Raw genomic sequence first — 14,783 nt, 5'->3', positions numbered from 1 at the left:
TTCCTGGAGTGGAAAGTGACCTTTTTCACTATATGCACTACACTCTCCATTGGACAAGTCAACTTCCAAGAGAACATAGAGAGTCCTCACGAAAGCTACCCTTCACCATCAGTCTGAGACATGCCAGTGGGAAGTGCATAAGAGTCATGTGAATTCTTTCCATGTATTGTTTCCAACAGCACTGGGGGTCTTAGTGCAGAGGATGTTTTAAAAACCAGTGGCACCCAGTCCAGCCTCAGCACCACCGTGCTAGTGCTGCCACATACCTGTAGAGAACTGGGGTCTGCTCTCACCTGACTCATCACCTCCTGGGTCTCTTTTCTCTCCTCTCTCAGCACAGTCAACTCTGCCTGCAGCCGCTCCTGCACCTCCTTTGCCTTCTGCAGCAACTGCTCCAGATGGGTCTTCTGTGCACAGAACTCCTCGTTTGCTCTTTCCGACAGACTCAGCTCCTCCTGCACAGAGATCGTTGTTCTCTGCATGTCCTCCACTCTGCTTGTTAAAGCCTGATTCTCCTGCTCCAACTACATCCAAGTAAGAACAGAAAAGAAATCAAGGAGTAGAGAACACAGACTTTCTCTTTTTTCAGGCCCCTGCCCTGGGCAGGGAAGACTATGCCATGTCCACACTCAATCAGTCCTAGTATTCCCTCGAGAAGCTTGAAGAAGACCTCACCAAGATAAACCCAACCACTGGTACCTTGGAGACCGTGACTCACCTGCAGAACAAGCTGATTCAACTGCACTTTATCCAAAGCTAGAGCCTCATTAATGGCACTCATCTTCTCAGCCACATCATGCAGATCAGCAATTTCTGCCTTCAGTTTATTCTGGGCCCCTGTCAACTCAGCAATTGACTGTTCTGCCTAGCAGGGCAAAGGAAGAAAGGAGATGAAAACAAAACCCTTGAAAGGCTTCCCTTGCTTTAATCCAAGGATCCCTCTTTCCATACCAAACCCCCCCCCATCAGCTGTGTCTCTGAGAGTCCTCTTCCCTCATTCCCAAAGTGTATCTCCCTCACCATACACATCCCTAATCCCAGATGTGTCTCCTCTAACAATTCCTCTTTCCGTATTGTTGGGGTCCCAATCCTCTCTCAGTCATCCCTCTATGCATATGCAGGCTGAACTCCCTGAAGAGGTTTTCTGGTTTGATTCTGCTGTCCCCTTATGGGGATAACACTATCTAGCCTTTTCATGCTGCAGGAACTAGTGTATGGTGAGTCTGCTATTTGAATTCTTTCTTGAAATTACAAACTGGGCTTGACGCTGCCTGGGAATAACAGATGAACCCGTACCCTCTCCAATGCCATGGCAAGCTCGTGTTTCTCTTGCGTCATCAGCTCCCCATCAAGGCGAGATTTCTCCAGCACCTCCTTCATGGCAACCAACTCACTCCTTAACAATGAATGCTTTGCTTCGAGTGCAGTTAAAGCCTTCTCACTGAGAGGAGGAGGGAGACAGACAGACAAACAGACACATATATAATGGTAGAATTTGAGGGAGGAAGGAAAAAGGCTTTTAGATTTAAAGGCTTTATCATTTAAAAATCCAAGACAATAAAACATCCAAATGTCTCCTATCCGAGACATGCTGTTTCAGCCAATTCCATCAGTCCTTCTATGCTTCAGGGTCCCAGGACATTGTTGGCTTGAGCTACTCATCCTTTGTCTCTGCTGTGGGTGAGAAGCCCTAGAGTTAAGTGCTTATATTTGAGAGAAAAAGAATACATCTAGGCAATGTTTACAAAAAGCACCACAGTGCCTCAAAAAAGGGAAAATGTTGGCCTTCATGTACCTCCATTTTGCAACTTTTGGGCTCCCTCATAACAGTTCCTTGTAAACTTCCTCCTACCTTTCTAACACACACATCCCCAGTGTGAACCAACTGGGAACATTGCTAACACTTATATTTCTGACTCCAAATTTATTTTCCCAAGATTGTTCTCATCTTGGTTTGAAAAGCTGTGAAAAAGAGTTTGCAATCTAATGTGAAAGAGGCTGAATTTATAGTCTGGCAGGTTTTAGCCACTTCACGTTGGTCCCAAACCAACTTTATTTTATGGGTATAAATTAATTGAGTCCAGAACAACTTCAGGGAAGTGGCTGTAGTGTATGCAAAGGTAGATGGAGAGGGAGGAAGAGGATTTACAAAGTGGATCAGGCCACTGGCCCATGTCACAGGAAGATCTGAAATATCCCCTAACCCAGAGAGCTCTATGCAGTAAATTTTTGGTTTCTTCACTTTTCTGCACTTCTCTTTGTAACTGGAGAGAGGGTAGGCTTGACAGAGAGTACTCTGTTATAGCATTTACCATCTTTCTGTTCTTTTTTCCCCAGCTCCCTCTCTCTTGGAAAACAGTATATCTACTTCTGGCTACAGTTTGCAGCAGGGCCTGTGTTTAGTAAATCCAGAATGGTGCACAGTCTACTTGTAAGTCCCTCCCACAAGCCGGGCTATCCTAGTTAGGGACAGGAATAAGCAAGGCAGGGCTATACAACCCTGCCCTTAGCAGCAGTCAAGTAAGGCTTCCTCAGAAGGAAGGAGCAAGCAACACGCAAACTGCCTTCTCATTAGAACCATTTTGGGGGTGTGAATATTACACAAACAGAGAATCTTAACTGACTGGTTTGTTGTTCACTCTCACGGTCATTCTGTTGCCACATTTTTCTGTCTCATTATTTCCACACAGCACTCATGCACCAGAGTATTGAGACACAACACATGGAGTGATGTGAACTACCCTCACACTCTGGATGTAGGACTGTTACTCCGCATCTGCCACTGACCATCCCACAAGGCAGTATGGTTGCTTAACTAGCCCACAACCAGCATCTGGCCTTCTTTCAGTGGACAGGCATGCAGGGTTCTGGACATGGAAATGTTCGTCACCTCACAGGGATTACGCTGATTTAGAATTTGTAACATTATCCAGCCCTGGTATTGACTGATCTGCAGTTACAAACTCCACAAGCTGCATACATATTACCTGAAAGCAATGCAACACAATCCTCTTTATCCAAAGGACTCAAGGGTCCTCTGAGCACTTCAGAGCATGGTGGGAGCTAGCTCAGAAGTGGAATTCACTTCCCAGCCTTACAGGTCAGTAATCATAATCGACCAGCCTTGAAAACCCCACAGGACGTAAATTAGATTAACCTACCCACAGTGATACTCTACTTCCTCTCACTTCATTCAAATGACACCAAAATACCCCAATAAACCATAAGATACCAACTTTGAAAATATTTAACCTAAATAAATACAAAAAAGTAAATTAACATTTAAAAAGAGAATCCTACCCCAAGCAGAGTTTTTACCCTGAAAAAGGAAAAGTGCCAGAGGTTCCATGAAGTCTTCTGGAGACTTTGTTATTGCTATCAATTTATGTGGAAGGCGCTTGGGCCATATTTTTAAAAGTGGTCCCTAATGATTCAGATAGGTGTTCTTGAAAGTCCCATTAGACACCGAGGTGCCTAATTCCCATTTAGGTCAAGAGGAGTTAGGTGCCTAGGCTCTTCTGAAAGCCCACTAGGCATCTTTAGGGCGTAAATACCTTTAAAAACCTGGCCCACAGATGCTACAGTGATGAGCAAGTGGTATAAAAGCTTTATGCAACTTGATGTTGTCAAGTGAAGCTGCTATGAAATAAACGCACATTTTTCCCTTTCCCTCTTACCTGGAGACAGTGCAAGGAAGAGCTACATGAATGATTTGTAGTCTGAAAAAACAATACAGTGAGAGACTAGAAGTTCAATCTACTTCGTCTATCAAAGGGAAGGTTAAGAAGCAATTCAATCAGCCTGTGACTACACCAGGGAAGGTATCAGAGGGCTCTTCAGTCTAGCACTCAAAGGTAGAACAAAGTCTAACGATTGGAAGCTGAAGTCAGTAAAATTCAAATGAGATATGAGAAAAATGTTTAACAGTGAGGGTAATTAACCTCTGGAACACATTGCCAAGGGATGTGGTAAATTCTCCATCACTTGAAATCTTTAAAGTATGACTAGATGTCTTACTACAAGAGATACTCTAATTAAACTAAAAGTTATTGGGTTAAACGCAGGAAATGAGTGAAATTCTATAGCTTACGTTATGCAGAAGGTTACACTAGTTGATCACAGTGGTCCTTCCTGGTCCTTCCATCTATAAATAACATAGCCTGCATGATAGGAGGCTTGAAGGAGGCAAGTTAAGTTTAACAGCTATTACAAAGTCATGGTCATGACTTCATAGTTGGTCACACTAAATTTATAAAGAATAATCAAACCTGATTGCTTGTTTGAACAGAATTATAACATTAATGAGAGAAATGTAGACACGATCCAAAAAATTAGTGGGGCCACTGGAAAATCAAGGTATTAAAAGAGCACTCAAGGAAGACACGGCCATTGCAGAGAAGCTAAATGAATGTTTTGCATCAATCTTCACTGCCGAGAACATGAGAGAAATTCCCACACCTTAGCCATTCTTTTTAGGTGACAAATTTGAGGAACTGTCCCAGATTGACATATCAATAAAGGAAGTTTTGGAACAAACAGAAATAAGTCACCAGGACCAGATGGTATTCACCTAAGACTACAGAAGGAACTCAACAGTGAATTGCAGAACTACTAACTGTGGTACGTAACCTATCATTAATGGCAGCTTCTCTACCAAATGACTGGAGGATAGCCAATGTAACACCAATTTTTTTAAAAGGCTCCAGAGGACATCCTGGCAATTACAGACCCATAAGCCTAACCTCAGCACCAGGCAAACTGATTGAAACTATAATAAAGAACAGAATTGTCAGACACATAGATGAATACAATAAGTTGGGGAAGAGTCAAAAAGCTTTTGTAAAGGGAAATCATGACTCACCAACCTACTGAAAATCTCTGAGGGAGTCAACAAGCATGTGGACAAGGATGATCCAGTTGACAGAGTGTATGTGGATTTTCAGAAACCTTTGACAAGGTCCCTCACCAAAGGTTTTTAAGCTGTCATGGGATAAGAGGGAAGGTTCCCTCATGAATCAGTAACTGATTAAAAGATAGGAAACAAATGGTAGGAATACATGGTCAGTTTTTATAGTGGAGAGAGATAAATACCGGGATCCATTAAGGATCTGTACTGGGACCTGTGCTGTTCAACATAACCATAAATAACTGGGAAAGAGAGTGAACCATGAGGTGGCAAAATCTGCAGATGATACAAAATTATTCATTGAATCATAGAAGATGGGGGTTCGAAGGGACCTCAGGAGGTCATCTAGTCCAACCTCCTGCTCAAAGCAGGATCAACTCCAACTAACTCATCCCAGCCAGAGCTTTGTCAAGCTGGGCCTTAAAAAACTCTAAGGATCGAGACTCCACTACTTACCCAGGTAACACATTCCAGTGCTTCACCACCCTCCTAGTGAAAAAGGTTTTCCTAATATCCAACCTAGACCTCCCGCACCGCAACGTGAGATCATTGCTCCTTGTTCTGTCATCTGCCACCACTGAGAACAGCCTAACTCTATCCTCTTTGGAACCCCCCTTCAGGTAGTTGAAGACTGCTATCAAATCCCATCACTCTTCTCTTCTACAGACTATCGAAGCCCAGTTCCCTCAGTCTCTTCTCATAAGTCATGTGCTTCAACCCCCTAATCATTTTTGATGCCCCCTGCTGTACTCTCTCCAATTTGTCCTCATCTTTCCTGTAGTGGAGGGCCCAAAACTAGACACAATACTACAGATGTATTCACCAGTGTTGAATAGAGGGGAATAATCATAATTCCCAAGATAGTTAAGTCCAAAGCAGCCTGCAAAGAGTTACAAAGGGATCTCACAAAACTGAGTCAGTGGGCAACAAAATGGGAGATGAAATTCAATGATGATAAATGCAAAGTACTGAACATTGGAAAACATAATGTTAACCATACATACAAAACAATGTTATCACTCAAGAAAGAGATCTTGGAGTCTTTGTGGTTAATTTTCTGAAAACATCTGCTCAATGTGCAGGAGCAGTCAAAGAAGCTAATGTTAGGAACCATTAGGAAAGAGATAGACAGTAAGATACAAAACATCATAATGCCACTATATAAATCCATGGTATGCCCACACATTGAATACCTTGTACAGTTCTGGTCACCCCATCTCAAAAAATGGTGTATTAGAACTGGAAAAGATACTAAAAAAGGCAACAAAAATTATTAGGGGTATGGAAGAGCTTCCATAAGAAAAAAAATTAAAAAGACCAGGACTGTTCAGTTCAGAAAAGAGATGACTAAGAAGGGGGGAGGGAGGGGATAATAGAAGTCTATAAAATCATGAATGGAGAAAAAGTGTTATTCACCCTTTCACATATCAGAAAAACTAAGTTAACCCAATGAAATTAATAGGCCGGAAATTTAAAACTAACATCAGTACTTCTTCACACAACACACAGTCAATCCTTGGAACTCGTTGCCAGGGGATGTTATGAAAGTCAAAATTATAACCAGGTTAAAAAAAATTAGGTAAGTTCATGGAGGACAGGTCTTTCAATGGCTATTAGCCAAGCTAGTCAGGGATGCAAACCCATGTTCTGGGTGTCCCTACACCTCTGAGTGCCAGAAGCTGGGACTGGAGGACAGGGGACAGATCACTCAGTAACTGCCTTGTTTTGTTCATTCTTTCTGAAGCATCTGGCCACTGTCCGAAGACAGGATACTAACTAGATGGACCATTGGTCTAACCAGTATGGCCATTCTTATGATCTATAGATTATTTACGAAAGTATTTGATACTGTATCTCAAAATCTTAACTGAAAAAAGAGGTCTATTTGGCTTGCACAGAAATAATGTAATGAGCACTAAAACTGTTTTTGGGAAGAGAGATTTAGTGGGATGCCTCAAGGATTGAGGTTAACAACCAGTAAAAATGGGGGCAGTGCACTTTTGGGAGTCAGGGAGGGATCCCGTCTAGATTGATAGCATTCTACATCAAGATGATCCATTGGAGGAAATCCTAGTACCCTCCACTGAGGATCAGCAGGGATTAAATAAATGTTTGTTCACAGGGGAAGCCTTACTAACCCCTATATTAACCCAGTGACACTGTTTGAGTGGGAGGAACTTGTGAGCAGCCCAACAGTTCACAAGTAAGGACAACCACTCCAAGATCTGGAAAGGGTCGGTCCTCTGTACATGTGTTGTAACTGCTGCTGTTAAAGACCACAAGGAAACAGTGGGTCTAGGAACTGAGCTAGGGCAAGGCAGCTTTTATGGATTTTATTTGGTTTGTTCTGCTAACAGCTTGATATAAACACCACACCTAGACAGAGCGGTGTTTACTCAGCAAGAGCGTTTGGTATATCTGTTACCAGGGACGAATCCAACCTTGCTTAAGTTACTAATGGGCTGGAAGAGAGGGCATACCACACCTCAATGAAGTCACAGCTAACTCCGATGGAGAGAGTTTTTAATACCATCAATGATAATGAAATAATACAAAGTGAGTCAATGAAAGTCAACTGTGGAGAGGAAAAAAGAGTTCTGCGTAACCTTGAAACCTTGTCATTCTCACCAACAGAAGTTGGTTCAATAAAAGATATTACCTCATTCACCATGTCTCTCTTGAGAGAAAAATAAGACATTCATCTTAGGAAATATAACTAAATATACAACAGGAGGCAGAAATCTGGGAAGCAGGAACACCAAAAAGACCTAGTTAAATAGAAGTTTGCAACCTGATGTGGCTGCAAAAAAGGCCAACACAGTATTGGGCTGTGTGACAGGGTGTATAGACCCCATACTGACTAAGGGGTTAAGGAACAGTTATGGGCTAAGGAGGCCCCACTCCTTAGTCCTTGTCAAGCATACACGGACTGGAGGCAGGATTTAAAAGCCAGCCAAGCAGCTCAATCTAGGCCTGACCAGCCAAGGAGGAGGATGTGCCCTGGGAGCTCCCAGGAGGGATCAGAGTGGAGTCTGCCATCAGCTGGTGAACAGAAGAGACGCAGCACTGGGCGGCAGGGATGAGGGCCCTGAAGGTGACGTTACCCAGAGCTGGGTGGCAGCTAAATGGGACATGGACTGGAGTAGGAAATGGCCCAGAGAAGCTGAACACCCTACGGAGCAGGTAAGCAGCCAAGTCAGCCCACAGGGCTCCGGAACGGAACCTGGTTTAGTAGGGTGGATCCAGTTTCCCCTACTCTCACTCAAGTGGTGACCACTAGGCAGGGCCACTGCCAACTGACCAGTCACCACTAGGTGGGGCCGCTGCTATCTTGGACTATAACTGTTAGGCAGGGGACCCCTACAGCAGCCTCCTAATCACACGCTGCATACACAGGCAATGTCCCAAAGCGGGGGCAGCTCCTCCAAATGCCTCTGCTCTTCCACCAGGAACACTGCTTCCACATATGGGCTTTCATTCACTGACCAGTGGTGGAGATGAGTGGGAGGGACTGATTCATGAGGAAACATTAAGCTCTTTTCATAAGGCGAGCTTGTCTCAGTGCCCACAGACTATGAGCTTACATGGGCAGGGGAGAAGGAGAACAAGAGACCTCTATAAATATTTGCAGGGTGTTGATGTGGCAGAGTGAGAGAAGTTATTTAGTGTGCTCCTAGGCACAGAATTGCACTTGTTTGCATGCTGTCCCTTAACATAGCAGAAATTATTTTAAAATGTATAATCTTTACCCTCCATAAGACTTGCCTCTGCTGTGATGCCTACAGAACTCTGCCAGCTGATGTAGCTAATGAACCATATTGTGCAGGACAACATGCTTCTATTATATTTACTGCTCCTCCCTCCCACCAATTTGTTTCATCCTCATTATTATCCTAGATTATACACTTTCTAGGGTAGGGATTGTCACATTATTACACAGGAATATCATGCCTAGCAAAATAGACCCTATGCCTGATTGGGTTTCCAGGCGCTTCCATAATACTATGATTATTACTAAGGAAATAAAGAAAGGGACAACTCAGACTGAATAGCAGGGAAACTTTGTGTGTGTGTTAGGTAAGAGTCTTTGCAATGGGAGCTTCATCTTGTGGGTCACTTAAAATTACAGTGGACAAAATACCAGAAAACAGACTGTAGGGAACAATACCACACTGTATGGAAGAGGAATAGATGATTACAAAGTTATTCCCCTGGGCCTCAAAATTCTCACTTTGCTCAAACCAGATATGATTTCTCTTTTTACAGAAGGTATGGCCTTGTTGTTTTCTTCAGTTGTGCAGTATTGAAAACTTAACATCTTTCCAAATTTTAAGTGTCTAGTTTTACTTTGGAAGCCATAGCACAAAGGTCTGACTCCACAAAGTTCTAAATTGTCAGGCGCTCGGGCATCTATAAGAACTAATACTTAAGCTAGCTTTGAAAAAATACCACTTAAAAAAACACTAACTTTATTAAAAGGTTTCATTGAAAATTGAATGGTTGTGGTAGCTACCGCAGAAGAGAACTGAGTATGTATCAAAGGTGCTTGAAAAGTCAAGATATGTATTCACAAATTCTATAGAGATTAGTCTCCAAAAGAATGTGTAGTACAGCATGGAGACTTCAATATGCTATAAAGATTATACTCTACATTAGAAACATCAATGGAAGACTGATTTCTTGGAGTGTCCTTTGAAGATTTCAACATTTATAATATTTAACAATATTTTACTTATTTTGGGCTTGTCCTGTAGCCCTAAACCCTGCACTAAATTGTTTCAAAGTAAAATATTAGGCTTTTTGGTAGAATTGTGTACATGAAAACAAGGACAGTCTCACAAAAACTGCTGCTAATGCACTTGTGAATATGACTGCATAAAATCACCAAATGCCAAGAGCATTAGAGCTCAGAATTAAAATTTAAAAAGTTGGAAACTCTCAGTTAAGGTTGCAGCTCAGACCTTAAACTCTGCCTCTCCACCACCGCTTCTAGAGAGGAGAGCGCCCATGCCCCCTCCCACCTTCCCAACATTAGCCTGACACTGCTGTCCTCCCTACACATACTGACTGGAGGCTTCTGTTCCCACCCTAACTTCTATCTCCACCCCCTTTACCCATATGGTATTAACATTCATTATGTGTTACATGATACATCAACAGACTGGAATCACAGGGTGGATTTGAATTATTTCACTAGGGTTAATCTGTTATCCACCAGCTGTCACCAATACTGTTGACCACAAGGTCATGCACGTTAGAACACTGGCGGGGACAGTTGATGACACCTGAGTGGCTCTGCTCTTTTCCAATCCAGCAGGTACACTGGGGGAGTGAGTGCTCCTTGGCCAGAGGACACACTCACAAAGTTACTTTTAGGATTCAGGATTGGCACTCTTCTTGCCCAAGTATATGAAGGCAACAAGATAGGAATAACATGGGTGCAGTACCTTCACTATGCAGACTGCACAATGCTCACTCCGTTCCATCTCACCCAGATAGTGCAGTGGTTTAATTTTCTCAGAGCCCAGCCAAAACAGGCCTTGAAAGATAAGAAAGGTAGCATTGGTGAATTGCAAAAAAAGTTGACAGAGGTTGTATCAGAGTTTGCCCACCCTTTGTTATTTAGGATACTTAGCTTCTGGATGGTTAGATGGCAGCAGTAGCTGTGCTTTGTTGCCATCAGTTCTTGGCCAGAAGGTTCAATCAGTCACCTTAAATGGGGGCCTCACTATGTTATCCATGGCTTTGTCACATGCAGCCTGGGAAACTGCAGTGCACTCTACTTGTGGCTACAGCCACAGATTACTTGAAAACTCAGCGGGTGCAGATAGGGAAGCAACAGATGCTACCAATTTGGTCAACTTAGCATACCCTCCCTACCCACATCCACATCATTTGAAAGCTTATGATGTCTATTTTAAGAGGAGGTATGACATGGAGCTGTCAAGTGGTACCATTACCATATAAACAGGGATAAACAAGGACACCACCAACACGTTAAAATGACCTCTTTTAAATATTTGCATTCTTTTCTATCAATGACTTTATTTATTATTTCAAGACATAAAATTGGATTTCTTTGTGACCATAATTATGACAACAATATAAAGTTATATATAAACAAATATAAACAAAATCTAAAAAAAATTGTGCAGGGGTAATAGTGCTGGTGACATTTCTAGTCAACATGATTATCATCCTCTTGTTAATCATTATGATCTCTGTCGAGAGCGTGGGTTACCACAGACTGCGTTGTCTTGGCATAAACAAAGTTCTGTGCAATGAAGATTGTTCTGACTACAGATAATTAATGGTGCAGCAACCCCTTCTGGTCCACGCATAAAAAAGATCTTGTAGAAGCTCAGAAGCCATTGGGCCTTTGAAGAATTTCCACACATTTTTCCAGCCAAAGTTGCAATGGTGATCCAATATCTGGTTTATTTATGTGCAAAGACATCCAAATCTTAGTTTGCCGTGGCGTTCTTTTGACATGCTCTTCCAAACTGTCCTCAGAGGGTGGTATTTTGGCCAGTGACTTTGTCCTTTTTGATGGTTAAATTGAGGTTCAAGCAATTCAGGTCTCTATGTGGGTCAGTCTCCTTATATTTCTCCCTATGGTCATACAGCACTGCTACCAACTTCCTTGCTGCAGAATTGTAACTTGTCCGTCTCCCCCAATTTGGCAACATCTCTGAAGCAGTAAGTTCCCTTTGTTTTGACAACACTAAACAAAGATTCCCCCCCTTCCCAAATACCAGATAGGGATATGAGAGTCACATTCTGTTAATGCATGTAGAGCAGGAAGCATGATGCAGAAGTCCAAAGTGAATGTGGCACAGAATGCATGAACAGGTATGGAGCGACACTTGTCAGTTGTGCTGGTAATGGTGCCTGCTTCAATCCACATGTTATTCTGTGCATTCCAGTTTTGGAAAGAAGTGAATAGCTAGGAACAAAACAGCTGTATCAGGTGACCTGACTCAGGCCATGGGGATTGGGCAGCGTGATTAAAAATTGCTGTGTAGATGGTCAGACTCAGGCTGGAGCCTGAGCTCTGGAACCTGGACACAAGTAGATGACCTCAGTAAAGTACAATCACCTGGCTTTGCATTAAGTATTCAGGTACCACAACACAGAACTGCAGAGCCTGTGATGGCTGATGTTCCCATAGTGCAACAGAAGGCTATGCAGAGACACTGCCAGAGAGCACTGTGGAGAGTAGATGCTGCAGGAAATACCACCCAAGGAACCCAGACTGATAGTATCCTGTGGCCCTCTGATTGGCCAAGCGCCCTATTTAACCCTGAGGGGTGCCCCAAGGAGTTGTCTGGGAGCCACAAAGACTTTGGGCCTGCTGTGACTCCAGGCCTCCCCTTATCTCCTGATCTCCAGCCTCCAATCCCAGCCTGACTCCAACCCTGACTCAAGCCAGGTACTACCTCTGATGTCCAGTCTCTGACACTGGCCTGACTTTGACCCCAACTCTTGCGATTCCCCCAATCTCTACTCATTGAGTACCGTACTGTATGTGTGGATCCCAGTCCAGCTGTGACCACTAGGCCAGACCACCAACACCCCCGTGCCTGACATGTTGGATAATATTCTGATGCTTTCATTTTGGCTATTTCATTTCAAGGTTGCTCATCAGGCTCACTCACCAAAACATCCACAAAACAGTTGGATGACAAGTTCCTGTTTCAGATGACTAACTACTGGATAACATCCACTACATTTATTACACTGCACAGAACAATGGTAGACTTGCCTAGTCCATGCTGTGTATGGAATGAAATTGCAGAACCATAGTGTTTTTTCTAATTTTGCCTGTAATTTGCTACTAGAATAGCTTGCAGTTTCTATATCTGAGGGAAGCTGGGCTTTATATCTTTGTAGCTGCCTGGACAGTAGAAGCACTTATCATTCTCTCTTCAATCAGCTGATAAAATGCAGTATCATAAAGTGACTATTGTTGTAAAGTAACTAGATGGTTTTGCTTTAAGACTAGTTTTACTCAAGTAGAAAGAAAGCCTTGTTGAGTGAAACTGCATTTTTAGCAATCAAGTTTTCCACAGATACTCTGTACAACGTCACCATCTCCTCGTTGAAATGCTACCTTCCTAAGAGCGGTTGTTCTTTCAACTGTTTCTATTTTATGATGTTTCTTGTCTTGTATTGTTTGCTTGAGAAAACAATACAACAGGACTAGTCACTGGAGGACATACATGCTCTGGTGGCTATAGAAGCAGGTGAACACGATGCTATCTGGGTCAGATTCAGAGTCTGTTGTCTTTCCTGAGTTCAATACAACTTTGATATGTGCCAAATTTGACTTGCTTGCGTATTTCTGAAGGCAAGCTCTGTGACTGAGCACTGGTGGCACATCATCTAAACTAGAAAACTCATCCAGTAGCCAGCAATATAATTAATCTCTCCTGGCTTCTGCTGCCAGCATTACAGAATTCTTTCCAGCACTGGAGGCTTTTGACAGTTTCGTGCTCTTGATTTTCTTGACAACATGTTTTTCAAAATTTGTGGAGCCTTTTTCTTTGTTGTAAACTTTAAGAAGCTTGTAACTTCTCTGTAGAGGTAAAATTCCCACAGTATATTGTTAGCATTGCCACTACCACTTTTCATTTTGTACAAGTATACAGATCTGTGCTAAATTAGATATAAAATAGATGTATAGGTTAGTATCAAAATTGTTATTGTTGTTTAGTGAGCACTGGGACTGAAGCCCAATACGAAGCTATGTACCGTCATCTCTAATACTATCACTTTATCATCTCTAATACTATCATTAGCTTCCACTAATACTAACCTGTGCATAAGTGTCACTGTGCATAAGTGTCACTGCATTAAAAAGCTAGTCTTTCAGAATATTTCAAAGGCTAGTACCACATGCATAGGCAATTACAAATTAAAACCTTCTACCAGGCAAAGCAGATGCTACACTGTATGTACAAAAGCTTACAAATGGAATTCACGTACATTCATACACACCAACTATGCAGTACATGCGATCTACTGCTAGTGATACATAACTTTCAGTGAGAGACTGACCTACTCAGCCAATTTCAAATGAAAATACAGAAATCTATTTTAATTCCTTGTGAGATACTTTGACAATTAAGAATATGCAATGTGAAAACATTTCATGTTGGTATATTGCAAAATGTTGATTTTTGCCACATGCTTAATAGCTTCATTGTTTCTGCAAGAAGAGAAACTTGCCCATGCAAAACCAATAATCATCATTTAATACATTGTAATCTGGTAACTTTAAAACAAACACACACCACATTAAGGCACTGAAATTAACATACAGAAAAAACTGTAGTCTGAGTCATGATGCAGTGCTTCTGGAGCTGTGCAAAAAATGAAACTCATTTTGGGTACCACTGTTTCACATTGCCTACAGACTTATGGCACCACTTAAGAGTTCAACATCATACCTCATCTAAACGTACATAAAATAAGCTTTCAAATTATATGAGATAGGTGTGTGTAGGGTGGATACATTAAACTCCAAAAATATGGTCTCTTTTGGAGAATTGCTGCATGCCTGAGAATACGGCTGTCTGCCTTAACAGTACTTCTTGCCATTACTGCCATATGCTGTACTTTACACTCTCACCTATTTATCTGGCCCTTATGTAAATCATATCTGAGAATCCCTTGGTCATGGATTTGTATCCCTGCAACACTCCCCGGGGGCACAGAAGTATCATTCCCTTGTTACAGATATTAATTACTTTGCCCTTTGTCTGAACAAGAATAGTGCAGTTTAGAAGTATCCCAGCCAGATGTGGTTAGGCTTTGGACACCTCTGAACTAACTATGACCAGTAAAATTTAAAAACTACTTATCCGCATCTACA

At 42.2% G+C, this 14,783-nt stretch overlaps 1 protein-coding gene across 4 annotated transcripts in view; it reads right to left on the bottom strand.

The window, feature by feature from the left end:
- CEP250 (centrosomal protein 250) overlaps positions 1-14,783 on the bottom strand; it is a 133,091-nt gene that overhangs the window by 77,761 nt on the left and 40,547 nt on the right. For all 4 annotated transcript variants that reach the window (XM_067546872.1, XM_067546874.1, XM_067546876.1 and 1 more), the window contains 3 exons: positions 1,297-1,441; positions 719-865; positions 294-524 (listed from right to left, as the gene is read on the bottom strand). In XM_067546872.1, the coding sequence (XP_067402973.1) occupies positions 294-524; positions 719-865; positions 1,297-1,441 (523 nt within the window). The remainder of the gene's footprint in view (positions 1-293; positions 525-718; positions 866-1,296; positions 1,442-14,783) is intronic.

The sequence above is a fragment of the Emydura macquarii genome, unplaced genomic scaffold, assembly GCF_026122565.2.
Source record: "Emydura macquarii macquarii isolate MOO-44397 ecotype Brisbane River unplaced genomic scaffold, CSIRO-AGI_Emac_v2 contig_1170, whole genome shotgun sequence".
NCBI lineage: Eukaryota > Metazoa > Chordata > Testudines > Chelidae > Emydura > Emydura macquarii.
Note: the sequence above shows the minus strand (reverse complement) of the source record. Positions and strands in the feature narration are given on the sequence as shown.